At 35.1% G+C, this 25,882-nt stretch overlaps 3 protein-coding genes and 1 long non-coding RNA gene across 7 annotated transcripts; 2 read left to right on the top strand and 2 right to left on the bottom strand.

Annotated features, from left to right (window-relative positions):
* The first annotated feature begins 2,022 nt into the window (after positions 1-2,022).
* On the top strand, positions 2,023-11,307 carry LOC105124743 (putative 1-phosphatidylinositol-3-phosphate 5-kinase FAB1C). Of its 3 annotated transcripts, none has more exons than XM_011024857.1 (11): positions 2,023-3,651; positions 3,789-4,586; positions 4,697-4,850; positions 4,936-5,280; positions 6,198-6,950; positions 7,037-7,368; positions 7,450-7,576; positions 7,674-7,838; positions 8,002-9,552; positions 9,672-9,938; positions 10,640-11,307. In XM_011024857.1, the coding sequence occupies exons 1-11, from the start codon at positions 3,128-3,130 to the stop codon at positions 10,922-10,924; spliced, it is 5,301 nt and encodes a 1,766-aa protein (XP_011023159.1). In that variant the 5' UTR covers positions 2,023-3,127; the 3' UTR covers positions 10,925-11,307. The 3 variants fall into 3 exon arrangements, with proteins under 3 accessions (XP_011023159.1, XP_011023165.1, XP_011023174.1); XM_011024863.1 differs by having other exon boundaries at positions 2,025-3,651; positions 8,017-9,552; XM_011024872.1 differs by lacking the exon at positions 2,023-3,651 and having other exon boundaries at positions 3,789-3,841; positions 3,972-4,586.
* Positions 11,308-12,026: 719 nt separating this feature from the next.
* Positions 12,027-14,285, bottom strand: LOC105124735 (uncharacterized protein At1g66480-like). Its single transcript, XM_011024849.1, has 2 exons — positions 13,531-14,285; positions 12,027-12,461 (listed from the first exon to the last, which is right to left on the bottom strand). The coding sequence occupies exons 1-2, from the start codon at positions 14,152-14,154 to the stop codon at positions 12,399-12,401; spliced, it is 687 nt and encodes a 228-aa protein (XP_011023151.1). The 5' UTR covers positions 14,155-14,285; the 3' UTR covers positions 12,027-12,398.
* Positions 14,286-19,855: 5,570 nt separating this feature from the next.
* LOC105124714 (uncharacterized) lies at positions 19,856-22,668 on the top strand. Its single transcript, XR_842104.1, has 2 exons — positions 19,856-19,976; positions 22,136-22,668. It is a non-coding gene; the product is annotated as an uncharacterized LOC105124714 (long non-coding RNA).
* LOC105124719 (U-box domain-containing protein 11-like) lies at positions 22,490-25,505 on the bottom strand. Of its 2 annotated transcripts, XM_011024838.1 has the most exons (5): positions 25,101-25,505; positions 24,400-24,516; positions 24,193-24,320; positions 23,913-24,156; positions 22,490-23,790 (listed from the first exon to the last, which is right to left on the bottom strand). In XM_011024838.1, the coding sequence occupies exons 1-5, from the start codon at positions 25,425-25,427 to the stop codon at positions 22,720-22,722; spliced, it is 1,887 nt and encodes a 628-aa protein (XP_011023140.1). In that variant the 5' UTR covers positions 25,428-25,505; the 3' UTR covers positions 22,490-22,719. The 2 variants fall into 2 exon arrangements, with proteins under 2 accessions (XP_011023140.1, XP_011023132.1); XM_011024830.1 differs by having other exon boundaries at positions 23,913-24,320.
* Between the last annotated feature and the right edge of the window lie 377 nt (positions 25,506-25,882).

The raw sequence follows: 25,882 nt of genomic DNA, 5'->3' as shown, positions 1-25,882 counted from the left end.
CCAAGGGTAGCATGAGCACCAGGTCTTACGTTTTTTCGCTCAAAAATTTACTTCCAACTAATTTTTAATTGAAAATACTTAAAAAATATCATTGACATTTTAATAAACTCATATATAATATTTAATAACCTAAGAATAGATTGAAAACCCAAAATAAAAAAACTTATTGATGTCACGTCTACTTTTTTAGATAATTTAATGGTAAAATAAAATATAAACAAAACTTTTCTTTAAAAAAAAGTGTTAAAATCAACATTAATAGTTTTTATTATTTAAATCAGTGTCAGCCTACTATTTTTCTTTTATTATCTAAAATTAGTGATTTTTTCTCTCTTATCTCAAATAAAGAATTGAAAAAACAATAAAAATAAAGTTTTAGACGGAAATTAACTTTTCTTGAAATTTTAAAATTTAAAGAACCTAATATTACAAAAAACTATCAATTTCATTTATTGTTTTCACTTTAACCCTTTATTTCTTAATCACGTATTTTTTCAAAAAATCAAATCAAATTAACTTTTAATTTTAATTTAGTCTATCAGGACGAAATAAAAAATAATAATTACATTGTAATTGTCCAAGATACACTAATTCCGTGTCTACGGTGATGTGAGTGGTTTGCCCACACCTTTTACATCATAGTTGATGAAAAGGTAATGCAAAAGTGGGACATTTGAACCCAAATTTGCCATTAAAAAGCAAAGTGACCATGGATTCTAAAAAAAACCATTACAAGAGGAATTCAACAAAACTTAACATAAGCCCTTGCATGGAAATGAGTCATAGATGATGATGAAGAATTTTCCTTGGGGGCGGCGGGTCGTACTCTACTGATCCACGTCTTGTCTCTCTAGTGACTATACTTATGCGGAGGTGAAGTAGCTTTCTACTAGAGTGGGGGTGCGTCGACCGGTGGACATCAGACTTCCCAATTTGGTCACACCCCTTGAAAGCCATAAAAAAAAGAAAGAGAGAGACTAGGGGCATGGAAGAATTTAATTATTGATCAAAGAAGACGTCAACAAACAACATGATAAAGCACACGGAAAGGGCAAAAATGTGGGAAAAAAGCCTCCACTTTCGGCATACCCTCGGCAGCACACACGCATCTCCGGGGATGTTGTCTTCTCACCAAACCAATTCCCTCACTACCAAACCACCCTACCTTACCTGTAAATGTTGCATGAGACATGCCATCTTACACCACTTTCCTTCTATCAAATTCGGCTTTGAAATTTAGTGATATTTTATTCGAATACATCAAGACACAGTTTATGTGATGTAAACCTATAATGATTACAAGCGATAGCCAATGACGAATTTCATACATTATATAACACTGGATATAAATGGTGTCAAATCGAAGAAGCAACGAAGCTTTAGGTTTTTTTAAGATGAGCTTTGAAATTAAATTCTCCTTTCTATTTTTTTCATCTCCGAACGACATTGGAATTAAATTATAATGCAGGGCGTTATTTAACACTGGATATAAAATTATAAGTTGGAATTAATATAATTCCAAGAAAAACCCACCACCGAAGGACACAGATGAGCGCATTCTAGAATAGATGCTGCCCAGGAAGCGTGAAGCGCACGCTCGACTAGAAAAGCGTGGTGCGGTAATTAAATTGCGTGAAGAAAGAAATCTTCTTTATTAGTTTATTTCCTTTCTGTTTACCATAAGTAAAAAACTGCAAGAAAGAATCCTTCTTCCGTGGAAAAGAAACTGTGAGGCAGGTTTGAGCTCAGCTTGTTAAAGAGGGATACGGTTGGTTAGCATAAGTTTGTATTTAAACCTTTTTTATTTTTCCTATTAAATAAGGTTGAATTAGTTTGATTAATTCTTAATTAAAAATGTATATTAAGTTATTAACCACCAGAGAAAAAAAAAAAATATAAGAACGAGATCTGCAGGTTTAATTAATTACATATGGGTGCTGGCCAATGAACTGAGAAATCTTGAACTTGAAATGCAATAAAAAAAAATTCAGTACCCTTTAACACAAACCAGCCAATAGGAGAGGACAGCTGATATCATATTACAATAATGAACATCAAAAATCCGAATCCAAAAAACAAGTACCTGTGGAGAGAGAAAGGATCATGAAATGCTTCAAAACAAGAGAGAGAAAGAAAGTGAGGGTGCGCTGCTCATTTCTTTTAAGTTCTTGAGGAAGGATAAAGAGAAAAAATAGAGACACATGGAGTACCATTTTTATTAAAGAAAGTGAAGAGAGAGGATAATAATAATAAATAAAAATAAGAAAAAGAAAAGAAAGCAGGAAAGATGGTGGTAGCGTTACCAGGAGGAGTCATGGTATTAGAAGAAGAAGAAGAAGAAGAAGAAGTGCAGAAGAAGAGAAGAGAATAAGTAGTAATCGAGATGCGTGCAAAAAATAAGAAGAAGTAGTAATCGAGATGCGTGCAAAAAATATTATTATCAATAATAATAATAATACCAACCATAACCCGGACAATTTGTCCTCCTCCTTTTGATCCTCATTTTGCCCGGCATTTAACTTCTCTCTCCTTTTGTCTTTGTTTTCTTGGGATTTGATTCTTTCTTTCATATGCTCGAATCGATCTGCGGATGCATTCTTGATGAATCCGGCAACGGTTAGTGAGATGTTTCTTTTCTTTTATTTCTTAAGCTTCTTTCTCGTGCCTCCTTTGGCGGCTGCTGCTGCTGCTGCTGCTGCTGTTCTTGTTTAGAATATCTTTTTCTCGTTGTTGTTATTGTTGGTGTTATAATGGTGTTAACTTTAATTGTGGTGTAAATACTAGTTAACAGTTGTCAGATTTGCTAGTGACCATTGCTGTTGCTGTTGTAAGGATTCGTAAGCCCTCCCTGGATATATTTTGTGATTCTTGGAGGATTTTCTTAATTTGTTTCCTCTTCATCTTGATTTCTTCTTAATTACATCTTCAATATCAAGATACCATACAAATTAACCGCACCCACCTTTCTTTTCTTTTCTTTTTCCTTCTCGTGGATTTCAACACTAGTCAACCGAGTTCATTTCTTGATTTTCTTTCCAAATCCCCTCCAAATTCTGCTAAAGTCAAAGAAGAGGGGCTTTTTTAAACAGTGGGGGTCGTGATTTGATTTGGGCTGGTTTTTATTTCTATGGGAATACCTGATACTTCTCTATTGGATCTACTAGACAAGGTTAGGTCTTGGATTTCTTGGGGAGCAAGTGATCTTTCAGCATCTTGTTTGTCTGCTAATTTTCAGATGCCTAATAACGGAACTGTCGAGATGTGTCGTGAGTGTCATTCAAACAACAACCAGTTTTTTAATGGATACCATTGCCAAAGTTGTGGCAAGTGGTTGTGTTTCAATTGTATGAGAGGTTACCAATCAAATGGTGATTTTGGGGAGGCTATCAAATCTTGCAAGTTCTGTAATGGGGTTACTGTGAAACGTGATGGTGGAAGGAAGAATAGTGATAAAGTACACCCTAGTGACTCTCCTAGAGGTAGCCCTGAGCCACCATCACCTTCTTTTAGTGCCCAGCCAGTCCAGAGTGATCTTCTTCCCCTTTATCTTGAATCCAGGGATTGTGGGTTTTCTCCTAATGCAATAACCAGGAGCATGACTTCTTTAAGTGCTCGCCCGTCTCCTGTTTCTGTTCGTCGCTCATCAAGCAGGTAATAATTCTCAAAACTCCTAGTGTTCCATTAAAATTTTCATGTTTTCCTTCTATTCTGTGTATCATTTCAATTTTCCCGTGTCTGTCCCCCCTCCCGGTAGAGAATGGGTCTTTCATGTGTATTCACTAATGCAGGAGTGATGAAGAAGCAGCAGAGGATTCTGGGAAACTCCTTTACAGCCCATCGAGTGAGTACTGTCATGATATTTCAGATATAGATTCAAGTAGTGTTAGTGCTAGGCTTGAGTTTTACAATTGTAAGTCGGTGGGATCAAGTCCTTTAGACAGCCCTTCTCGGATTGATTTTAGTTCTTGTAGAGTTGGGCATACTGTACAGCAGCGGCGAGAAGGAAGCCCATTGTCTCAAAGTGATGGTCCCTTTGATCAAGAAAATATGGCTATTTTAAGCAGGCCTGACAAAAGGACTGAGGATCCAGAGAATACTGATGATTGCTCTGATGACGCGTCAGTTTTGAGGGATCAATATCACAAGTCTCCAAAGCCATTGGATTTTGAAAGCAATGGCCTTATCTGGTTTCCCCCACCTCCTGAGGATGAAAATGATGAGGAAGAGAGTAATTTCTTCACAGATGATGATGAAGATGATGATATTGGGGACTCTTCTGCAATTTTCTCATCGAGTAGTAGCCTTTCTAGCACATTTCTATCAAAGGAGAAACAGAATAAGATTAACAAGGACCCTACTAAAGCTATGATACAGGGGCATTTTAGGGCTCTTGTGGCTCAGCTTTTACAGGGAGAGGGTATCAACGCCAGCAAGGATGAAAACAATGGAGAATGGCTTGACATAGTCACAGCAATTGCATGGCAAGCTGCAGCTTTTGTGAAACCAGATACCAGCAGAGGAGGCAGTATGGATCCTGTTGATTATGTAAAGGTTAAATGTATAGCATCAGGAAATCCAAGAGATAGGTATGACTTTTACATGTTCTGCTGATGCATTATGTCAAAGGCGCCCTGTACTTTTCATTCAAACTTTGGTATGCCATTTTTTTAAGCTGGGGATACCTTTTGTGCTGCAGCGCCCTTGTAAAGGGAGTCGTTTGTACAAAAAATATAAAGCACAAGCGCATGACCACACAATACAAAAATCCCAGATTGCTTCTTTTAGGAGGAGCGGTCGAATATCAGAGCGTTGTGAATCAGTTGGCTTCTTTTAATACATTAGTGCAACAGGTACATTAGTAATTTGTAAATTTGTTTAGTTTCAAGTATATCAAGATTTATGGGTTGAGTATTTGTATTCTTGTCTTTGACACAGGAAAATGATCACCTCAAGCTGATCATGTCGAAGATAGAGGCTCTTCGCCCAAACGTTCTGCTGGTTGAGAAAAGTGTATCTCCGTATGCCCAAGAATATCTACTGGGAAAGGAAATTTCCTTGGTGCTGAATGTAAAAAAGCCTTTACTGGAACGTATAGCTCGGTGTACAGGTGCTCAGATTAGTCCATCGTTTGAGAATATTTCTACAACACGACTGGGTCATTGTGAACTATTCAGGGTAGAGAGAGTGAGTGAAGAACATGAGACAAGCAATCAGTTCAACAAAAAGCCATCTAAAACATTGATGTTTTTTGAAGGGTGTCCAAGGCGTTTAGGTTGCACGGTATGTAATCAACTCTAAATTATTATTAGTTTTCATTGAATTTGGATTCAGCTAGGTGAGGTTCTAAAATATATAGAGATGCACCTTGTCCAGTTATTTCCTCATTGCTGGTCTGTGTTGTGAATTTACCCCCTTTCAACACTGGAAATGGAGGTTTCTTTGACTTGTGTTTACTTCAGTCCAGACATGTGTAATAATGCATCCGGTTGCGTAAAGTCAATAGTGTCCGTGATCTTTTAAACATTCTGCAAAATGCAGTTTTCTGATTGTTTTTTCCTCCAAATAATTTACATCTTATAGAGTGGAATGCTTAAACAAGAATTGTTAGGGAGAGAATGTCACCTCGTTTTGGTTTAAGATTTCTTTATATACATTTGTGGAAGAATCTCATATTTATTCAACTAAAGCAAGTGCATGTGCTTCCCATATAGGAAATTGTCTCTTTTAATTCCTTTCCAGTTAGGTCTGGTCCATTTTACCAGGGTTAATGGACCACGATAATGAGAGAAAAAAAGATGTCTACTACATAATGAGGCCATCCTATGCTGCAGTGCTCAAAGCATGAAGGCTGCCCTTCCCGGGTATTTTACTAGCGACTTTGTGTAGACTATTGATGTATTAAATAAGTGAGAAAAGGAAGTATGCTGGCTTGTTATGTTGGTGATTCGGTTCATTTTGAACACTTTGATTTTGCTTCATTTTCACATGAAAGTTGCGTCATACTTTTGAAGCAATACAATTAAGTTTGGAGCTTCATATTTAAAATACATCTTCAAACACCCAATGGTTATTTTCTATCACCAAAATTATCTTGTAATTGCTCTGTGATCCTACATGGTCTTCTTAAGATTTGCAAAGAGAAAAGTTTCAGAGTTTGATTTTGGTTTCTGATAAGGTTGTTCCTGTCCATATCTTAGGTCCTTCTGAGGGGCACATGTCGTGAAAAGCTAAAGAAGGTCAAGCATGTTATTCAATATGCAGTTTTTGCAGCATATCACTTGTCCCTCGAGACTTCTTTCCTTGCCGATGAGGGTGCAAGTCTTCCTAAGATGACAATTAGACCCTCAATTACTATTCCTGAGAAAACAGCAGCAGATAATTCCATTTCAGTTATCCCTCCAATGATTTGCCATGCCGAAGTTGCTTTGTCTACTCAGGATGATGGATCACTGGGTCTTAAACCAGAGCATGAAGGATCAGAATCATTGACGGGGAACCTTGATGCTGGTGTCATTCATCCTTTATCTCCATGTTCCGTCCCTTGTAGGTCTGGAAATGAATTCTCTATTGCATGCCATGGTGATTTAGTGTCTAATGCGGGGGGATTGGATGCATTTTCTGCAAGTCGATGTGAGGGTCTAAAGATGTTTGCTGTTTCCCCTGGTATCAAAAATCTTTCACAGCCAGAACTACAAGATATCATGGCTGAAGAAGAGGGACAACTTTTGGCAACTCATGAACCAGTAAAATCTGAGAAGATTGAGGAAGATGAGGTTTCCAGTGAATATTTCTCAGTCTCTGAAACGTACCAGAGCATATTAGTATCATTTTCAAGTCGCTGTGTGCTGAAAGGAACTGTATGTGAACGCTCTCGGCTTCTGCGCATAAAATTCTATGGAAATTTTGATAAGCCACTTGGAAGATATCTTCGTGATGATCTGTTTGATCAGGTGACTCATTATCGGTTTCATTTATCTTTCTCATGACTTCTGTTACCCATCTGAAACCTAGATATTAATGGGTTTGTTGTCTCCAGAAATCATGCTGCAGGTCATGTAAGGAGCCAGCCGAAGCACATGTTCTGTGTTTCACTCATCAGCAGGGTAATCTTACAATCAATGTTAGATCCCTTTCCTCTGTAAAACTACCTGGAGCACGTGATGGTAAGATATGGATGTGGCACCGATGCCTAAGATGTGCTCATATAGATGGAGTCCCACCAGCAACTCGTAGACTTGTCATGTCGGATGCTGCCTGGGGACTTTCTTTTGGGAAGTTTTTGGAACTGAGCTTTTCAAACCATGCAACTGCCAATCGTGTTGCACCCTGTGGTCATTCATTGCAGAGGGACTGTCTTAGATTCTATGGGTAAATTTTGTAGTTATGGAATTATTATTTATCATTATTGGCTTTTTCTGTGTTGTCGGTATTCATGGAAAATCCTCTCAGGTTTGGGAGCATGGTTGTGTTCTTCCAGTATTCCCCTATTGATATTCTCAATGTCTCCTTACCGCCATCAGTGCTTGAATTCAACGGCATTGTTCAGCAAGAGTGGACAAGGAAAGAGGCAGTAGAGGTGCTTTTTAAGAATGCAGGCTTGCATACTGCATATTGTTAAATTAGACTGATTTAATGTAGAACTAATATTTTGAACCTTTTTTCTTCCCAAACAGCTCTTGGGGAAAATGGAAACCTTCTATGGTGAGATATTTGGTGTGCTTGACAGCATGGAACAGAGAAGTAAATATTTTGGAAGTGAATTGGCAGATACCAATGAGTTACAGAATCGCATCATGGAGCTGAAAGATCAACTCGTAAAGGAAAAAAACAATTACAGTGTAAGTACATGCTGATTCTTAAAACTTTCCCTTGGAAAATTAGTGTTAGCTCTTTTGATCTATGGAGTGTTATTACCTGAGGCGTATTGTCTAATGCTGTTATCAACCTGTTTATCCTTGTGCATAATGTTTACCATTTCCATTTGATGAATCTTTTAATCAGTCCCCTTGCAAACAGGGCATGCTACAACTGGCAGTTATGGAGAGTTTACAGTTGGATCAAACAGCCATGGACATTCTAGAACTCAATCGCTTAAGACGTACTCTTCTAATTGGTTCTCATGTTTGGAATCGGAAGCTTTATTCACTGGACTGTCTCATTAAGACAAACTATCTTGTCAAGGCTAAAGAAGGGGATGTGTCTTATACTGAGCTGAAAGATTTGAAGAACGATATATTTTGCGAGGATAGCAAGCTTGACCGTGATCATGAAGAAAATATCTCTGGCTATTCAAAATCACAGGAACATGTTGGGAATGATTTTCAGTCAGAGAAGAAAGAAGCAGGTCTGTCCTTCGAACATCGTGTTCTTGAACATTCGATGTTGCCATCATGTTATCATAACACAGAGGATGAAGTGCATGCAGATGAGGAAACTGCGAGTAAGACATTATTTAGTGACATCCCTTCCCATGCTTCCAATCTGTCTGACAGAATTGATTCTGCATGGACGGGTACTGATCAACTTCCAATTAAAGTTCAACCTCTGCATGCATCTCAGGCAGAGGCAGATGGATTCCAACCTGTGTCTGTCAGGCAGCCAAATTTGTTTGATAATGCTCCTTTTCGAAGGATGGTGGCACCAGAGAGAGTTCATTCTTTTGATTCTGCATTGAGAGCCCAAGAAAGAACCCAGAAGGGGTTGCCTCCATTGCATTTGTTGACTGCCAGATCATTCCATGCATCTGGAGATTACAGGAGTATGGTGAGAGATCCTGTTTCAAATGCAATGAGGACTTATTCCCAGATATTGCCACTGGAGGCACATAAGTTGAATTCAATGCACAGTTCCACGCACTCGTTTATCTCCTCTGCAGCTAATATGGCTGGAGGAGCTCGGTTATTGTTACCAGTGAGGGCCAACAGAGACTTAGTTATAGGCGTTTATGACAATGATCCTGCAAGTGTAGTTTCCTATGCCCTCAGTTCTAAGGAATATGAGGATTGGGTTACTGATAGATCAAATGAGAGTGGAGGGATCTGGAGTACAATTAAGCACAGTAAAGAAGATTCTGCAGCTTCCTCTTTTACAGCCTGGCAGTCTTTAGATTCCATGGACCTAGATTATATGAGCTATGGAAGTTATGGGTCTGGAGATCCTTTTTCAACCTTGGGCACCTTGTTTATGGATTCAAAAAAATCTCCACACTTGACAATTTCATATGAAGATGCTTCTTCAATTGCTGAAGGCAAAGTGAGGTTTTCTGTTACTTGTTATTTTGCAAAGCAGTTTGACTTTCTTAGGAAGAAATGCTGCCCTAGTGATGTTGATTTTGTTCGTTCACTGAGTCGCTGTCAGAAGTGGAGTGCGCAAGGAGGAAAAAGCAATGTATACTTTGCTAAGTCATTAGGTGAGAGATTCATCATAAAAGAAGTAAAAAAGACTGAGTTGGAGTCCTTCGAGAAATTTGCCCCAGAATATTTCGAGTATCTGATTGATTCTCTCAACTCAGGGAGCCCCACTTGCTTGGCTAAAATTCTTGGTATTTATCAGGTTAGACTTTGTCCTTTTCTTTTATGAGAATGTACAACTTACATGGGTGGGTGATGCTGGGTGTAGGTGTGAAATTCATATGATCTCATGTGAGTCTTATCTAACGAGTTTGGTGGCAGGTTACTGTAAAGCATTTGAGAGGTGTCAAGGAAAAAAAAATGGATTTGATGGTGATGGAAAACCTCTTTTTTAACAGAAATATTGTGAGAGTCTACGACCTTAAGGGCTCTTCTCGATCCCGCTACAATCCTGACACATCTGGGTCTAACAAGGTGTTACTAGATACGAATCTAGTGGAAAGACTGCGTACAGAGCCCATATTTCTTGGAAGTAAGGCGAAGAGAAGCCTTGAGAGAGCTATATGGAATGATACGTCATTTTTAGCAGTAAGCTTTTTGTTTAACATCTCACCACTGTAAACATGAAAAGGTTTGGAGTTTTGGCACTGAGTCTTTTATACTCTCTTTTTTGGTTTTGTTTTTCTTTTTTTAGTAATTGCAATAAACATCAAACATCCCGTTTCTGAAATTTAAATTCAAAAGCAGTAGCAGCCAGAACCCAGAAAGACCTGAAACTTAGGTTTTCATAAACAGTCGCCTTCCCCTCCCTGTTCAGTACATTCTTTTGATAATTACATGAGTGATCAAGGTCTTCAGTTAATATGTTAATAAACCGAACACTATTATGGTTGTCTTTGAATGATATGTAATCTTAAGCACTTCCAATCTTATCTTTTCTACTTAGAAATCTCCCATAAAATGCTCCCATCATATTAATTCTTCAATGCGGACCTCTGTATACTGTGAGAAACTAGCAGGTAGATTTCCAGGTTTTAATTGTCAAGACTGAAAGAAGGCTTGATATGCTTGAAACGAAAATGGTATTTGTTGTTTAATCAAAAATGAAGTCATGGCATCACTGGAAACCTAAATAATTTTTCCAGTTTTGGTATTGTTTAGATATCTTCTTTCTTTTCCTTTTCTTTTGTTTCGAGGACCTTGCTAAGCCATGGATCAATGAATTGCATTTTTCTTTTCTATGAGATCACTGTTATAATTGTTTTTCACGTCTCTCTATGCTTGTACAGTCTGTTGATGTTATGGACTACTCTTTGCTCGTTGGAGTGGATGGTGAGCGGAAGGAGCTGGTTTTGGGGATCATTGATTTCATGAGACAGTATACATGGGACAAGCATTTAGAGACGTGGGTTAAGGCATCTGGAATACTTGGCGGCCCGAAAAATGCTTCCCCAACAATTGTTTCTCCAGAACAATACAAGAAAAGATTCCGAAAAGCCATGACTTCATACTTTCTCACTGTACCTGATCAATGGTCTTCATGGACTGAATCACTGCATTCTTGTCATTCATAATCATTTGTTCATGAATAAGGAAGTCAGAGAGATTAGTGGGGAAGGGAGGGACGCCATCCAATCCCAGTAAATTTCTCTCTCTTCCCTTCTTGTTTTTTTTCTTCATTTGGGTGGAATCTTTCGTGTATGGGCAAAGTGGGGCCCAAACAAGAAACTTATATACGAGGGAATAAAAATTCCTTGTCGAGAGGTCTTTGTACATTTCTTTTTTTATACACGTGCAATTGCGACCTCGGAATAAGAAACCAAATTATGCTTTGCACTGTGATCTTTTTCCTTCGTTGGCAAGAATAGCTGGTAAACTTGGATTCGAAGTTCTTAGCATATGAAAGAGCAGATTATAACCCCGTGCATTCAATAAATTTGAATTTATTATTTCATCAGTACATTCAATATTTGTATTATTTCATGTTTACCATTGAATAAAGAGATGAGCTCGAAAATAATATATAAAATAAATTGTAGAAAATCAGAAAAAAATGGATTTATATAAATATACTCTTAAAAAAAGTCCTTTAAATAGGTCCGAATATTTTTTTCTTTCTGCACGTTTTTATCAAATCAAATTTTTTAATAAATAAATTGTGTTTATATATATATATATATATTCTTCTTTATGCACGTTTTTATCGAATCAAATTTTTTAATAAATAAATTATGTTTATATATATATATATTAACACCAGAAAAAAAAATTCTTTCTCATGCTAAATACCTTATTTATTCATTTTGACTTTTGCATTTTCAATACATAAATATCAAGAAATCATCTCAAATTAAAATCTAAACTATTTAGTAAATCTCAATGAATGGTGTTTTTTTAATATTACTCTTTAAAATAATACTTTCTCAAATGAATGATTTTTATATTACTCCTTAATATATCCATAAAAGCTTTTTAAACTTGAAATTTAAACACATCAATCAATATCTTATCAATCAATATCATGTATTAAATTTTATTGATTTAATTTGTAAGAATATAGAAAATAAAATCTAAATTATTAATTATTTAATTATTAAAGTTTTATTACCATGTCAAAGAAACATCAATTGTTAGATAAAGTTGACAAGTAAATTTATATTACTTTTACTGTTGAACTGTGATTGTTATTGCTAATAAAAGAGATCACTCCCAAAAAATACAACATATATTTTGTGATTAGAAGACAAACATAACTCTAGCTATATATCCTAGAGTGATTGTGGAATGTTTCTCAAAATAATTAATTTACGGCCAAAGACAGCTCTCTGATCAGCACTCTAAGCTCTTTCATAATGCTCAAAACCTCAAAGCTCCTTGGGTTTTATGCACAAGAACAAGACATAAAACCGAATATATATATTTGCGGTAAATGGGAATCAGCAGGCTGACGTAGAGGGAATGCGAGCAGCTAGGTTATCTCTTGATCGATCGCTTTGCTAATTTATTTAATAAGACTGCTTTTTCTTGATTGCATATTTGGATCATTTGCTAATAAGAAGCCACAGCTATCTGCATCTCTCCTTCGCTGAAAGGAAGGAAACTCACTCGCTTCTGCAAAACAAAACGAACAAAATTGTTTATTCATAAAATATATAGTCCAGACATTACTAGATTTGGGTATTTCAAGCTGAAGTTCGATAATAAATAACAAGAACAGAAATCTTAACTCAAACATTCAATGGTCATGTATAAAAATCAAAAGAAAACATAATAGCTAGGGATGTAAATTAAAATGCTCGGTAATTCAGGGTTTCTTTGTACATTCGAGCCTTAATTAATTAATGGTTCATATACGTACGTTGGCAATTTCTGTTTTGATGGCGTGCTCAACTAAATACTTAGTTATAATCACCAAGCAGCTCGTATAAGATAAATAAGTAAAATAATATATAAATTAAGAATGTATCAGACATTATAACATTTAAACTTTTAGATGAACTCAAATTTAATTATAAAATTCAACAATGGACGACTCGGAGCTTTTCTTTTTGGAATGAATAAAATAAAGAAAGATTTACATCAGAAAAGAAAATTACAAGTTGCATTTTGGTGTATGTGTAATAGTAAATTATCTAGGATAAGTGCATGCATGACGCCATCGACAACGTACAGGCTAGCTATTGGAATTTAAATTAATTGTCAGTCCATAATATTATTTTATTAGTGGCCTGTCGTCTTTTTACTGGGTCTAGGTTTAAACTCTCTAAAAATACTACTTAATTACAAAATAAAATTAAATCCACCTCCATTTGATACGAAAGTCAAATTTTGGTTGAAAATAATTTAATGAAACCGTGTCCCCCAACCTTAAGTCACAAAATTTCAATTAAAACCTCAATTAAAAAGAAAATGTTAACTAGAACCTTCATTAAGTACTTTTATTATTATTATTATTATTATTCTTGTTATTATTATTATTATTATTATACTAGTTCCCTAGCTCGAAAGAGTTCACATTTGCAAATAATCAAACCACATGACGTGAACCAAAAAAATTTCAAATCCCAAAAAATATTTTATAATCGAGACCTCAAATTCATTATATATATATAAAAGAAAATTAAAGGCAAAAACCTGTGAACATGCCACAAAATCAGGATTGATGTCGAAATGAACATACCTCACGTGCCTTAATGATCCCTTGGTTGCCGACTCTCCCGTGGCCGCTCTTCCAATGAACTTGTTGCGACAACCCACTCTCTTGACCATTTTGTGCAATTTCACGAGAGCTATTATTGCTGCCACCTGCGGTGTTTGCTATGCAGAGATCCAGAATCTTAGCAGCCGCCTCAGCCTCATCCTTACTTTCTTGCATCAACTTCTCCACTTCTTCCTTTGGTAATCTCATTTTCACCCTCATTGCACCACGTTTTGCCTCCTCGGAGACAATGCTAGAAGGTTTCATTATCGAAAGATCAGATGTTGATCTCCTAGAGAGCATTAGGCTCTCGAGCCTGTCTTTAGCACTCATGTTAATCCCTGAACGAACCCTTCTTGGAACCCTCTCAGTTGGAGTCTCTGGCAACTCTACTAGGAAGTAGAGCCTTTTTGGCACCAAATCTTGGTGTGCTTCCAATGGCTTTGCCCTAGTACCATAATGCTTAACTGCCTCAGATTCTAGCAAAACATGCCCTGGATAGTCCTTAACTACATCCCCAGCCTTCACTGGTGTCTTGAACTTGAATGTTTCACCATTTATCTTCATGACTTTTGCAGTCTTTTTCCCACCTAAAGTGTTGCCCATACTTGGTATTTTGGATTAATTTCACTCTTTTGAACACACAATTAACAAAATGATCGAACCCTTAATTAATCAAGGTGAACAACGCTCCTTTGTGAATACTTCATACTACTAGGGATCGGATCATATATAAAGCTGACAAAGAGGCGCCTGTGTGGTGGGTGGAAGATAAGGACGCCTCGATTTTGGTTAGTTGTTAATATTACAGTCAACGAAGAAGGCAAGATTTGAAATTGAAAGAGGCAAAAGTTTGACAAATGAAGAAAGTACGTATGTGGTTTGGTTTTCAATATTCCAAGTAAAACTGAAGGGTTATTTTTGTTTTCAGTTTAGTTTAATTATCTTAATTGTGAGGGTTTTTTCGTAGACTAGCACAACGCTTAAAACATAATTCCCAAACTAGCACAGTTCAGGCACTACATGCGTAATTAAATATGTTGCGTGGTTGCTGCCTGGGTAACTCATAAATTTAATTTCTCTCCTTGCATCTACATGATTTCCCAAGAGTTTTTATATATAAAATTCAATATGCATGTTTTTTAAAGTTCTAATAACCATATGAAAAACAAAAACAATCTAATAGCTAAAAAAACAAGATGACATGATATAAAAAACTAGAAATGATAATTCGGTATCATTAAAATATCTTAAAAATATAAATTTATAAAGAATATAAAAAGTTAACCTCAACAAAACAACATGCTTATTTATTGACATTTCATCATCAATTTCAAAGTTGATTTTTCATATTATTTATAATTTTTTTATTAAAATCTTTTTCATGATATATTATTAGAGTTTGATAGATTTATGATATTTTTTATTTAAATTCTTGTTTTTTGTGCCATATTATCTTTCTCGATCTATCAAATTATTATTTTTTTATTTTATAAACTTTTTATTTTGACTAAAAAAATTTTATTTTATAAACTTTTTATTTTGACTTTTGTATATTTACACTCTTTTGAAAGCATGTAGTAGCAAGGAGAAAAATTATATTTGTTCTAATGTGAAGAAATTCAACGGCTAGCCACATGTCTTGGAAAATGTACGACTAGCTAGCTAGTAACCTCCAAAAAACCCGTGGGTGGGGAAAATTAACGTTTCGATCTTGAAAACGAATATTAACTAACGTTAATCACGGCGATGTTTCACTTCATTGACTTGGGAATCGTTTTATTGGCAATATTAATAATTTATTTGATATCGTGATAATGATTATTTTTAATATATTTAAATAATATTTTTTATTTTTAAAATTTATTTTGTTATTAGAAAATTAAAACAATAAAAAATATAAAAAGAATAACTCTAAACAATGCCATGGTGGATTTTTTTTTATATACCTTTTGGATTGGATGAAAATTAAGTAATTTATTGGTCGACATAACTTTTCTTTGCCTTTCTTCGGTCTCCCTGGCTAGTCTAAAGAAAATAAAATGCATAAAAGTCCGCTTTAGAGAACTATAAATTAACACGTTTAATTGCTAGTTAAGATAACTACATACTGTGTTCCTACTTTAGAGAAGCAAACAACTTGAGTGTGAAATCACGGCCTTGGTCTAGATTGATACAACGCTGATCAACTTGGACGGGGTTGTTTCTTTCAAGGTTATCTTCAACAAGGAGCGAACCATCTCTGGCTTTCTTCATTCTGAATATAAGATCCCTCTGGCTTCTATTCCTCTTCTTCTTCTTCTTCTTCTTAGGCAGTATAAATGATTGAAGTTTTCAAAGAGACTATTTCAGCCCCAAGTTTCAGGGAAATAACCTTTAGCACTCCATGATATAATATCGTTAGAATTTCTATGAAAAAACAAAAATGTCACTAGTTAACACGTATATATAATGGTGATTTTGTAATAAATATAACGTTTTTTAATGGAGTGTAATGGCAATGCGCTGTGCTAAACAGTTATAAACTACATGATCTTTAAGTGAAAGTAACACAAAAAATATATAGAGCACATTGTAATTTTTTTTATTTTAAAAAAAGTAGGGTATGAAAATATTAAAAACACTGTGCCATAGGATACCTAAAGTAATTTTCCCTATCTTTTTTTACCTGTCAGGATCATAGGCTCGGTCTTTAGGTTATATACAATGATACTACGATATGGCTAGCCCTATCCTGTCACAGAGTCCCACCCCTCTTGGAATTTAACCTAAAATCTCTTCATAAAAATTCACAAGCATTAACTTACGGACTGTGCCCTCGAACGATTTTTTTCGTTTTATTGGACTGGATCAGTTGTGTTAGGCACTCGTGCAATTTGAGACAATATTCACTATAATCATACCTATTAAAGACGCATCACCACTAACATTTTAACCCAAAAGAAGGGATATTTGTAGTTTTTAACGAACGATTAAGAAAATTAGAATTATTCAACCAGGAAAGAAGGAAAAAAAGAACACCTTGGAGTTGCTTGGGTGTAAACAAGCTGAAAATCGTGCGAAAATGACAAAATGGTTGTTGAAGAGATCACTTGGAAAATGAAGACAATACTCATTGAGCTAATAATATATATGCATCCGCATCCTGCTCAGAAAAAAAGAAAAGGAAAGGACATGAACAATTATACTAGCATCATATCTATATATCTCACGCAGCAACCACTGCATAATCGTGGTCCTATATATTGTCTTTGGTCAACAACTGATCAAATTGAACCCAGAACCATACTCCATCGATCTTGCTAGTTTACCAGGTCTTCATGGTCATATCTGACATGTTTCTGTGCCCTCCATCACAAACAGTTTTTCCCACGTTTTATTTTACCCTCTCTTGCTTTTCTCCTACTTTGCCATATAATTTCCGTGTCTTTGTTCAATAGTCGCCCCATGATCGTGCTCGATCTGTTTTTCTCGACCTCGTTTATTAATAATCAAGGCAAAAGGAGAAAAGTCTACTATGAGCGACGGCTCCATGCTACTAGTGTTGTTAAAATCAAACATATGGACCCCGGTGTATATAAATATTAACAAAAGGCTAGCTGGTAAGGGATTTTTCAATGTAGCATAGCATTATTCCCTGCTAATTAGAGAGAGATTTTTACTGTAGTGTGTGAATAAAAACATTGTTATTTGAAATAGTATTTTCATGGTTTTGATCCTCACATTACAAAATTTAACACCGGTTATTGAGGCATTTAAAGTTTTTTTTAATGATACTTATTAGCTATTATCAAATTAATAAAAAAAAACAAAACAACTCAAATATTATTTCAAGAAAAAAAAATTGGTATCAAAAGATAGTTTTTTATTATCACAATAATTTTTTAGTTATTATCATATCAGCTAGGGTTAATTTAATATTTAACTAAATATAAAAAACACGATAAAATGATCAAAATATCTCTAATAAGCTAAAAAATCAAAACAAACCTCAAGGGATTTTTTTTTCTATTTTTTTACAATGGTATTTTTGTTATTATTAATTCTCACCTTATAAGCAATTTAGTAATTGATCAAAAATAAAAAAATGCTAAAAACAAATAGGGTGCATTTGGCACGCTTTTTTGTCCTGTGAGAGGTGGTTATGCTTTTCGAGCAATATGTGCAATGTTTTTTGGTGTTCAAAAATATTGTCCCGCCGTGTCGTGCTACCTCATATTTTTCTTGGAGGTGCAGTGTATGTTGGTAATATTTGTTAAGTTTGTTGCTATTAGATTTTTTTCCTCTCTTCTTTTTCTTTACTCCCCAGAAAATTACAGCTCGATCCTTGTTGTTATTGGTATATCAACTTCAGTCCTTTTTTATTTCATCATTTGATCCTAATTTGCTATATTTTTTTCTTTAATTTGGACCTTAATTTATTTTTTTAGACTTTTTTGTTGAATTAATTTTCTTTTTAATTTCACCTTTCAATCGAAAACTAGTGTTTATTTTTTATTTCAATTTCAATTTTTATTTTTTTATTGTTTTTTAATTTTTTTTTCAATTAATTTTTTTTTTGAATTTCACTCTTCAATAAAAAATAAATTTGCTTTTATATTTCAAATTTAATCTTCATTCTTTTAATTGTTATTTTGGATCATTTTGTTTAATTGATATTCATTTTCCAAGATAATCCTTCAATATTTAATTATTTAAAAATTATGTTTCGTGACTTCTTCAAATATGGTGCTTTTGATCTAACGCACTGAATCATGAGTTTAAAAGATTAACAGGGGTAGACATCATTTTTTTTACTTATATTCTTTCTAGCTTTGTGATTTCTTATATTTTCTTTTCCATTAGATTGTCTCGATCTCTTGACTTGGGCTGCAGATTTGGTGGATTAACTCGGGTTGAGTTGCCTCTTATTCCCCGAGTTATATGTTTGTCATGTTAACTCAAATTGACTCAAACTAATCTTTTTATTTTTTTATCTAATTTTATATTTTCATATTTAATGAGTTGAGAATTGAACTACATTATTTGTCTTTTTTTACAAAAATATTTTTTCTCAAGTTATCTTTTTTTTTTTAATTTAATCCATTTATTATTATTTTTTATTTTTTATTATCTAATTAAAATAAAATCAATTTATTTGACTCATTCTATTTAATAACAAGTTACTTTTTTTTTTGAAAAAATATATTAGCATCCGTAAATATCATTTTTAACTTTAAAAAAAAAAAGGCATCCGCATTTTAGCGAAGGTACACTGCTAGTTGATAGGCTAATTGGAAGGAGAAAAGGTGATCAAACCGTGCTCAATTAAGGTACATCTTCTGGGTTCCCCAAGTTGCCACCAAATAAATAATTAGTATTCGTAACAAAGTTGATCTTTTTTCAGCCTATTTGACTTTTATGAGCTCAGCTAATTAAAGAAGAAATTGTGTATCTTTAAGTGGACGTGCACACGAATTGAGCTGTGGTGCGTAGTTTTTAAAACAATTCTTTACTTAGAAAGTTTATTAAAATATTTATTTAATTTTTTTAATGCTAGTATATTAAAATTATAAAAAAACTAAAAAATATATTAATTTAATATTTTTTAAAGTAAATATATTTTTAAAAAAACACTCAAAAGCCAAAACTACCGCCCTTCCAGACGGTGGACAACCTTTTCAGTTCGACAATTACTCTTTTACCACTTAATCAAACTTCTATTTCAGGTAAAGCTAACTGTGTCCCCCTTTTTTTGATACTTGTACTCCACAATCCAACAAAGCTACATCGTTTGAATGTTGACTATCCATGTCAATTACCACCAACCGTGGAGCAAAACAGGATGCTGCCTCGTTTGTTTAAAAAACTAATTTTAAAACTAATATCCATGTCATTTATTGTGTGCCCGCCATTGTAGTTTGAGAGGTGGTTTCATATGGCTTTTGGCATAAAATATTCCATTAAAAAAAAAAAAACTGAATGTACATTAAGCTTTGGGATTGAATAAAATTGGTGAAATATATTGATATTGAATAAAATTTTGAAAGATCTTGGATTTTTTTATTTTTTCAGTAATTATTTTAATTTCAATTTAAAAAAATCAAAGATCAAATCTTTTTTCTTTTTTTTAAAAAATTATGTTTATTATTTGGAATTGTTTAGTTATAAATGGACATATCAACCATTTATTGAGTTAATAATTTTGATGTACACTGTAAGGCCCATAATCTATGTTTTGTGGTCGGCCTACTAGTTGAGGCCTAAATTTTATATTATCTTTGCTAGCCCAATAGATATATAAAACCAAGAGGTGACAGTGCATTCTCAAAAATACCATCTCCCTCTTTTCTTTCTTCAAACGCCAGTATACTCTTCCTCTTTTCTTTCTGCAGAGTTTCTTCAAAGCTCTAACTTGTGATGATTGAATATATAAGCTATCTTTTTGAGTAAGTTTTTCTTAATCTCTTTCTAATTGATATATATTCTATCTTTTTGAGTAAGTTTTTCTTAATCTCTTTCTAATTGATTTATAGTATTGTTTACGAGTCCTTTTCTTTACAATAAACTTGTTGGAAAGGTTAGGGTTTGTGTAATGTTAATTGACATGTTAGTGATTTTATTTGATGTATGGAATGGTATATGTGTATGAATATGAATTGAAATAAAACAGGAATGAATTGATGTATATCTTTGTTTAATTGATGAATTTTGAGTAAGACTTTAAGTAACTTAATATTAGACAGAAAATAGTTAAATATAGGATAATTGAGTTGAAAAATCAGCCTTGAAACCTGGAAAAAATCTGTGTTGAGGTTGAAGATGACAGAACTTCAGTCTGGCCCCCAATTTGTGAGAAGTTTAATTGTAATTTGAGCCCTGGAACGTATTTTGAGATCCTAGATAGACTGACAGTGAGGTTAATAAAGATGAGTTTCAAGTTTCACTTTGGTCATAAATTTATGATATTTTCAGTTTGGTCCTTAAACTGTGGAAATTATGATTTTGCCCCTGGATTTTGGAAAATTACAGTTTAGTCCCTGTTCATGAATAAAAAAAAAATTAAGATAGGTTTTAATAAATGATTGATATTTATTGGTGATTTATTATCAAGTTTTATGGTTTCCTTTTTAATTGGGAATTGATTTTACTTTGTGATAAAATGTGTTTTGGTACTTTGGAAGCCTCGTATATACTACTCCTATGTGATTGGTGGATGTTTATGCCTATCCCAGTTTTTTATCGTTGTAATATGCTATGAATAAATACTACTGATACATGGCAATGGGATTAATGCTAATATATGTATAATCATGAATATGAATAATATTATATATGAATTAAATTGATTGGTTTGCTTATTTATTTTTTATTTGAATTGTGTGATATTGGAATATTAATCTGAAATGGATTGTAGAGTTATACAAGTTATAATACCTACGCTAACAACAGGGCAATGTTAATTCATGTGCACATAGAAAAATTTGATTACCCTAGCTAGTTGGAGTTGAAACCAGCCTGTGTGAAAGAGCATCACACATATATGTTATGATGCTCTACCTAGCAGGGGTTCTTTTGCTATTTCTTCTGCTTTCCTTTCTTATATTTGATTTTCTGACTTATAACACCCTAAAAGAGCAACATAAATTGAATTATATTTATAAGTGTTATTGGTCTGCTTATATACACCCTTATCATGTATAGACTTAACATATCAATCACATCATAACTTGGTCTTTTATTTGCATATTTGATATTATTTATTCATTGAACAGTGGGAAATTCATCATTATATTATTTCAATCTTTTCTAGTATACAATGAGTTGTTGTCAATGCTCTAAGTTGGTATGCCCAACACCTTTTTCGTGTGGACTTTTTTTATTTTTTTACTCCCACCTTGTAAATATGATATGTGATTTTGTGTATAGCTTAAGATTCATCATTACAATAGTTCATGGGCTATCCTTTTGAGTTGGTATGTATACAAGTACATATGTATATGATCTAGTAATCCAGAGTGATGGTTGATCTCTGTATATTGCTTTAATTTTTAGTTAATATAGAATTATGTTCAGACCTGGAGCTTAGTATAGACGAGGCGAAACCAAGAGTGTCTTGACCTGTGTGATGTTCAGGTGCTCAAATTTAGGTTGTGATATCCATAAAGATTGCATAAGACTAGTAGAAGAACTCAAATCAAAACAATTCAAGGATCATCGGAACTAATTCTAGGTAAAACTCACATGTTGACAAGAACTTTCGGTTCACGTATGGAGTTCACAATGTTGCAAAGTCGGTAGTTGACGAAGACCTTGAAAAGCAGTTTCAAAACATTAACATGCATATTGAGGAGGCATGGTAAAACTCGTCCTTTTCCACCATTCCATGCCGAAAAGGTTTGTTTTTTCGTATTTATTGTGATCTAAAACCCGAAAATAACGGGGTGGAGTCATATAAATTTATCCTGGTACCGTTAAAGTTGAAATATAGGCATTCCTTTTTTAATAACGCAACTCATCAAACCCATTTCGATTTTGAAATGAAAACAAAAAAACGATTAAATTTATCCTTGTTAATTCTGTATTTAATCTTCTTGTTTTGCCCTAGGATCACTTTTAACACGATAAAAGGCAGATGAAGCTGGGCCAAATTTCTTTTGCAAAATCGTTGCCAAGTTTAATCTGGATTTGTTCCTCCTACTGGGGGGTTAGGTTAGTTTCACCTTAGACAATTTATATTTTTAGCCCTAAAAATAAAAAATTCTGAATTTTGCCCCCCTTAAAAAAAAAATTGCCACCCCTAAAAAAAACGCTATTCCTATCTTCGCCCAGCATGCAGTTATTAAGAACTCTTACTAGTGATGCAACCAGGGGAAAAGATAAACCCAAAGACATTGGCAGCAAGGAGCACATTGTGCATGAAAATATGCTTAGGTTCAAATCTACGCTAAGAGATCAAGCAGGAAGGCAATGTCGAGAGAATTTCCATAACAAAGAATATTACGGTATTTGTTTTTGCACGCGTAAAAAAAAGAAAACAATACACAGAGCAATGAGAATGACTTTGTATCTCACGCTCGTATTCTCAGTTTTCACACAATGAGCGGCGGTCATTGCCAAATAATTGGGGGAACAGAATTACGAAAAAAAATTGAAGATTATGAAAAAATGCCTCTCCTTACAACTACCTCGTCAGTGCTGTTGTAGCCTTCGAAGATGTTCCAACATCGATGTAGCCTTTCGTTTAGCCCTCTCCGTGCCACCTTTAGCGAGCTCTGTCAAAGGTATGACAGCACCCAGTCTACTTACACATGCAAGATTCTCGGAATCTCTCTTGCACAAGGAGAGCAAAATGGCTGCTGCACTCTCTTTGTTGCGCGGCCCTCCCGTTCTCAACAAATCTATCAGAACAGGTAGGGTGCTGGCTTTTACTATAGCAACCTTTGCTTCTTGGTTGCTAGCTAGAACTGAAAGAATGGTCAGAGCCTCATCAATCATACGGTTTCTGGAGTCTGTAAGCATGTTTAATAAGGCTGTAATGATCCCTGCCCTGACGGCCCTTCCCTTGTTCCCCTGATAAATGCAAAGATTGAACAAGGCCGTTGCAGCATCTTTCTTTCCTCTTGTGCTTCCATTTTCGAGCAATTCTACCAAAGCTGGTATTGCTCCTGATGCACCAATTATTATTTTGTTCTCATCTGCAAGTGACAAGCTGAAAAGGGTTGCCGCAGCATTCTCTCTTGCTTCCACACTCCCAGTTCTGAGAACTTGGACGATTGAAGGAACCGCACCAGCAAGCATTATCAGTCCCTTGTTATCTTCATATATAGAAAGGTTAAGGATGGAAGTAACAGTGTTTTCTTGTATTGATGTATCTTCAGATATTAAAAGACTGACAAGAACAGGAATAGCTCCTGCTCCTGCTAATAGTATCCTGTTATCTGTGCTTCTTTTAGACAATGATCGGATTTCAGAGACAGCAGCTCTACGCTCCTCAATGGACCGGCTTGAGAGCCTGCGGACAGTTGCCTGGATGGCTGCCATGTCCCCACTAACGTCACGGAAAGATCCATCACTCTTTTTTATCCTTCCATTTGCTAACCCTGTTGGTTGCTCAACCTTGTGCTCTGTACACCACTGAGTTATTAGACTTCTTAGGACATAATTTGGGGTCAGTGTCAAATGTTCAAGCTTCTGCTGAGTTTTTGGACATGTTGAGTTGTCAGTATCTATCCATCTCTGTATGTAAGACCTTTCATATGTCTGAAGAATTATAAGAGATAAAATCAGAAGGCAGGGATAATGAAGGTAGATTAGTTGATGTTTTCATGCAATATTTGTTGAAGAAAGATAAAAGTGTTGGTATTTGACATTGCTAACTATACCTGTCCTGTAGCTACAATAACAGGATCCCTCATTAGTTCCAATGATATGGGGCACAGAAAATCATGAGGGATTTTAAGTGTGTCGGGCTTCTTTAAGTCTTTAGTGCTCTTGTTAGGCAAAGAATATTTCTTGGCCAAATCAACAGCATTCGATTCACTGGCCACCAGATCTGCAGTGCGGTCTGTTGAGCCATTGCTTCCTGAAACAGAAGTCTCAATGTTTTCTGCAACTTTATGATTGACACTGCCACTATTCTCAACATGACAACTTCTCGTTAACCTGGTGCCCTTTTGTGCCTGATCGACATCTTTGTCAATCTGCTGGGAAAAGGGAAGAGACACCTCCCTTGAATTCACAGACCCATACCTTTCCGTGGCTCTTCGCAACTGAGCTCTCACCAATGCAACCTGGTAGAGCAACAATCCATAAAGTCAAGCTCAGACAATAGTGTAAAAATGAGAAAAGTGCAGATTTCTCAATCCATACCTGCTCCTGCACTTCCTCTGATATGTCAAATTGATCGTATGGTACATTAGCCAAAGAATTCTCCAGTTTCCATGTCACGCCATGAAAAAGGGTGACAATGTTCTTGCCAGTTCCATCCTTAATTAGATCAAGGTATAGAAATCTTCAGAAGAGATACCTCACCACATTTGCAAGAGAATGTGCATGAACACGACGATATTTTGGCAAAAAAAAAAAAAAAAGGTTTTCCAAGACCAAAATCTAGCGCGAGGGACAAAGCATTTCTTTCTAAAGATTGCATCAACTGCTGAAATTCTAGTTTTCATCATGACATAGAATTAGCACATACAACAACCTCCAATGCTCCTTCTTCTTCTTCATCAGAGTAAACAACACAAAATTTAGTGCTAGAATCATTACATAATAGGAAAATTCTGTGATCAAATTCATAAATATACCTAAAAAATATTTGATGCTTGTTGTTAAACTTTTTAATCGCCCGGATAATTGACTTCAAACATTATTTAATTCAAGCACTTGTCAATTTAAAAGACAATAATCAATAGATCAACCAAGTGGGAGGCATAAAATGAAAATGCCCAGCAAACATTCTAGGCCATCCCATCTCATTTCTTTCAAGCTCCCATTAATAATAATAAAAATAATAAAAATGCAGCAACAATTAAAAGGAAAAAAACGAAAGAAACGGGAAGAAAACATACAGAATTATTAGTGGATTGAAAAGACCCGGCAAGCGATAGGAGATTGTGAGCAGACTGGAGAGCAGCGACCAGATCAGACCACCAATTCATTTCCTTTGACGAAGAGGAAGAAGAACCCAATGCATCCAGTTTCCCTAGTTGTCCATTTATCTCTTCGAGAAAATGTGTCAACAGTGAGACCCTGCGCACCAGATCCATGCAATCCTTTCTAAAAACGCTGTCCTTTTTATTCTTGTCGCCGGCAACGGATATCCCCACAGAGCAAATCTGACGGACAAGGTCGAGAAGGAATGCCGCCGTGACCAGGTTGTCCTCTCCGCCGGCCATATTTTGCAGGGAGAGCTTTCCAGTAGGCAGTTAATGAGTTGGTTCTAGTAAGGTGGAGAAGAGGGGGTTAGGTTAGGTTAGATTAGATTAGATTAGATTAGATTAGATAAAAAATATAAGGGTGAGATGTCCAAGGCTGAAGAGAAAAAACAGAAGAGGGAAGGTTGTTTTTTGTTGCATTGGATTTCATTACCACCAGCCACAAGCCACAAGGACAAGAGCATAACATGGTTATAGTTTGGTTTGGTTTAGTTTAGAGAGAGAAAGCTTCGCGGGCGAAGCTGTGTTGCCGTTATGAGAGAGAGAGAGAAAGAGAGGGAGATGGTTGCGAGAGAAAAGAGAGGGTGGGCATGTGTATACAATACAGTTGGATATGGAATATTGTGAAGTGGCTTTCGATTAAAAAAAACAAGCAACGACACGTAGGAGGAGGCTGCTATTGCTATTTGCAATAC

The sequence above is a fragment of the Populus euphratica genome, unplaced genomic scaffold (assembly GCF_000495115.2).
Source record: "Populus euphratica unplaced genomic scaffold, PopEup_1.0 scaffold1.1, whole genome shotgun sequence".
Classification (NCBI taxonomy): domain Eukaryota; kingdom Viridiplantae; phylum Streptophyta; class Magnoliopsida; order Malpighiales; family Salicaceae; genus Populus; species Populus euphratica.
Note: the sequence above shows the minus strand (reverse complement) of the source record. Positions and strands in the feature narration are given on the sequence as shown.